A 2,710-nucleotide genomic window follows, 5' to 3' on the forward strand; every position below is an offset into this window, starting at 1 on the left:
TGGGGCTCAATTACGGAATTCTGGAGAAACCTTCTTTTTCTTTTCTAGGATAGACGCACAAAAATTTGGTATCACCTCGAATAGAAAGAAAAATCTTTCCAACGATGAACGGAAGAAAAAATTGAACAAACACACCTTGCTTTATACTAGGTATAGATATAGATATAGAATAATGTTTTGAGAGTGCTTTTTTCTATGTCTCCTGCTTTATACGAATTTCTATGTCTATGTCACCTTCGTTTGAGATTCACGCTATTTTCTTTACTTGTTCTTAATTTTTTTTGTCTCATAATGTTTCTTTCCTTTTCTTATTTCAATGTGTACATCATGTTTCATTGTTACAAAAATAATGCATTGGCTTCAGATTAGTATGATGATACACAACGATACATTATGATTCGCTTTGGAACGAGAGAAAAATCTGATGTAACGCTTTGAAACATGACAAATCTCATAGTAACGATGAACAGTAGATTCCCCTGCATGATAGAATCTCATTTCTCGAAATGTTTTATATATTTTGCAGATACATGCGATCGCAAGCAAATATGTCAACTAGTAATGCTGATCAGATATACAGAGAGCCGGAGGACTTGGCGCAGTCTGCTGTGGCGAAGGTCACGGTGCCCTTGTCGAGGTCATAGCCGACGTGCATGTTCTGCTGCGCAATATTCCCGATGATGGACACAGGATGAAACTGGTCAGACGGCGCCGCCACCGCCAAGCACAGAGTCCCCTCCTGCAACTCCACGAACGTGTTCTCCGCCTTCAGCGTGACCGTCGCGCCGCCGCCCAGCCCCAGCGTCACGTCAGGGATCATCGCCGCCACCTGCCCCTTCCGTACCCCGCTCACGTCGAAGCACAGTGGCAGGAGATCTTCCGGCGACTTCGCCGGCGGGAGCTTGACCCTCCGGGTCAGCTCTTCCACCAATGGGTCCACAAGCTCGTTCGCGAGGTACGTCAGCGTCGTGCCGGAGTCGACGATGACGGGGGACTGCTGCGGCGCCGCGAGCGTCTTGTTCCCGATCTTGACGGACTGGAGATCGACGGTGTAGTAGGCCTTCACTTCAGATGGGATCAGCGGCGTCGTCGCCGCGCCCGGTTCCGTCACGGTGGCGCGGGGGCCGAAGTTGACCACGGAGGAGGCGTTGATGGAGTAGGGCACGAGGCAGTAGGAGAACCTCCGGCCGAGCGATGTGTCTGCGCCTAACTGATTGACGAGGGAGAGATCGCCGCCGCCAAGTCCGACGAGGCCGTCCCCGATGAACGAGCCCATCATGGTCGTGGAGCAGCCGAAGTTGACGTTGGCCACGCGTATCTTCCCATCGCCGCGGGTGCCTTGGTCGTCGGCGAAGGTGAAGGTCTCCGTGGAGAGGAGGCCGCGCGTCTGGGAGCCGTCGCCGTAGGAGTAGAGATACCTGCACTTGGAGTCGGGGCAGGAGGCATCGGGGAGCGCGCGGCATGCGCCGGAGCTGCAGCTCACGAGACCGAACGTCGTCGAATTGGAGGAGTTGAACTGGACGCCCGGCGGCGGCGCGGACGCGGGAGCGGGAGCGGACGCGTGCGCGTGCCGGGCGGCCGCCAGACCAGGAGCCACTTCTCCGTTGCTGCAATTAAGCCAGATGAGGTCGCTGCCGGTGTCGGCGATGGCGAGCATGCGGGTGGGCGGGGTGCCCACGTTCACGGCCATCAGGTACTCGAAGGGCCTGGAGGTGAGCTCGGAGACGGGGCCGTCGGCTGATGGTGCGTCGACGCGGCCGTAGGACCGCGAGAGCGCAGCGGCCTGCGTTGAGGACCGGCGCGCGGCCTCGAGCACGCGGGCGTGCGCGGTGAACGACGGGTCATGATACGGGGACTTGACGGAGTCACGGTGGATGAACTCCACGCTAAACCCATCGCCGCCGACGTACGCCGTGCACAAGAACATGTGCGCCGTCAGGACGACGCCGGCGAGCAGGAGAGCGCGGGATGTCGTCGTCCCAGGCATTGTGTGCTGACTCGACTGTGGGGTTGCTTGCCAATGGTGTGTTGCTGCTGCTGCTATGCAGAGTATTAATAGGGGAATTGGCGTAGGATGAAAATGGTAGGTTGATTAATGGGTAGACGAATGGGGCAAGTCGGTATATGGTATGAACTGTGACTGCTCCATCAGCCAGCTCCTTGCATTATGCTATGAATTACGTACGTGATGCACTCCGCATGGAATTCGGGGTAGGTTCGATTGGAGAGCTGGACAGGAGGACACCGGACTAAGTTTTCACGCACTTCTTTGGCAATATATTTTGTATACCAGGTCTCAGCTATTTTATAAGATTATTAATTAACATTCAAAATGGCAATATGGTTCAATTGTTTTCACTTCACAATCCTAACACAAACCGGAACTTGGCCGCCGTTTCATCCAGATGCAATCTTGTTCCCAAACTTGAGCACCTTCACGTCTATTTCCCAAACATCTGCTCCATCCGATGGTATTTCTTCGTTTCCACACTGGTAGAATCGGTACACTCTCTTCACCTTGAAGACCTTGCATTGATTGTGATGCTGGCCTTGATACTGCCTAAGTTTGTGCTTGTGCACAACCCAATATTAGCATATGCTTGTTATTTGACACAATCAAAATACTTGACTCCCCAAACTTTTCTTCTGCAACATGTAACGTAAACTCTAGGAGATTGAATTTTACATTCTTCAGGTAAAACAGTAGTGT

General features: G+C 53.0%; 1 protein-coding gene across 1 annotated transcript; it reads right to left on the bottom strand.

Annotated features, from left to right (window-relative positions):
* Positions 1 to 568: 568 nt before the first annotated feature.
* LOC119271297 (aspartic proteinase CDR1-like) lies at positions 569 to 1,987 on the bottom strand. Its single transcript, XM_037553182.1, has one exon. The coding sequence runs from the start codon at positions 1,985 to 1,987 to the stop codon at positions 569 to 571; it is 1,419 nt and encodes a 472-aa protein (XP_037409079.1).
* Positions 1,988 to 2,710: the final 723 nt, after the last annotated feature.

Source organism: Triticum dicoccoides, chromosome 3A (assembly GCF_002162155.2).
Source record: "Triticum dicoccoides isolate Atlit2015 ecotype Zavitan chromosome 3A, WEW_v2.0, whole genome shotgun sequence".
NCBI lineage: Eukaryota > Viridiplantae > Streptophyta > Magnoliopsida > Poales > Poaceae > Triticum > Triticum dicoccoides.

What these genes read in the sequence shown, in the direction of transcription:
- LOC119271297 (XM_037553182.1), bottom strand. Translation starts at nt 1,987, where the DNA reads ATGCCTGGGACGACGACATCCCGCGCTCTCCTGCTCGCCGGCGTCGTC.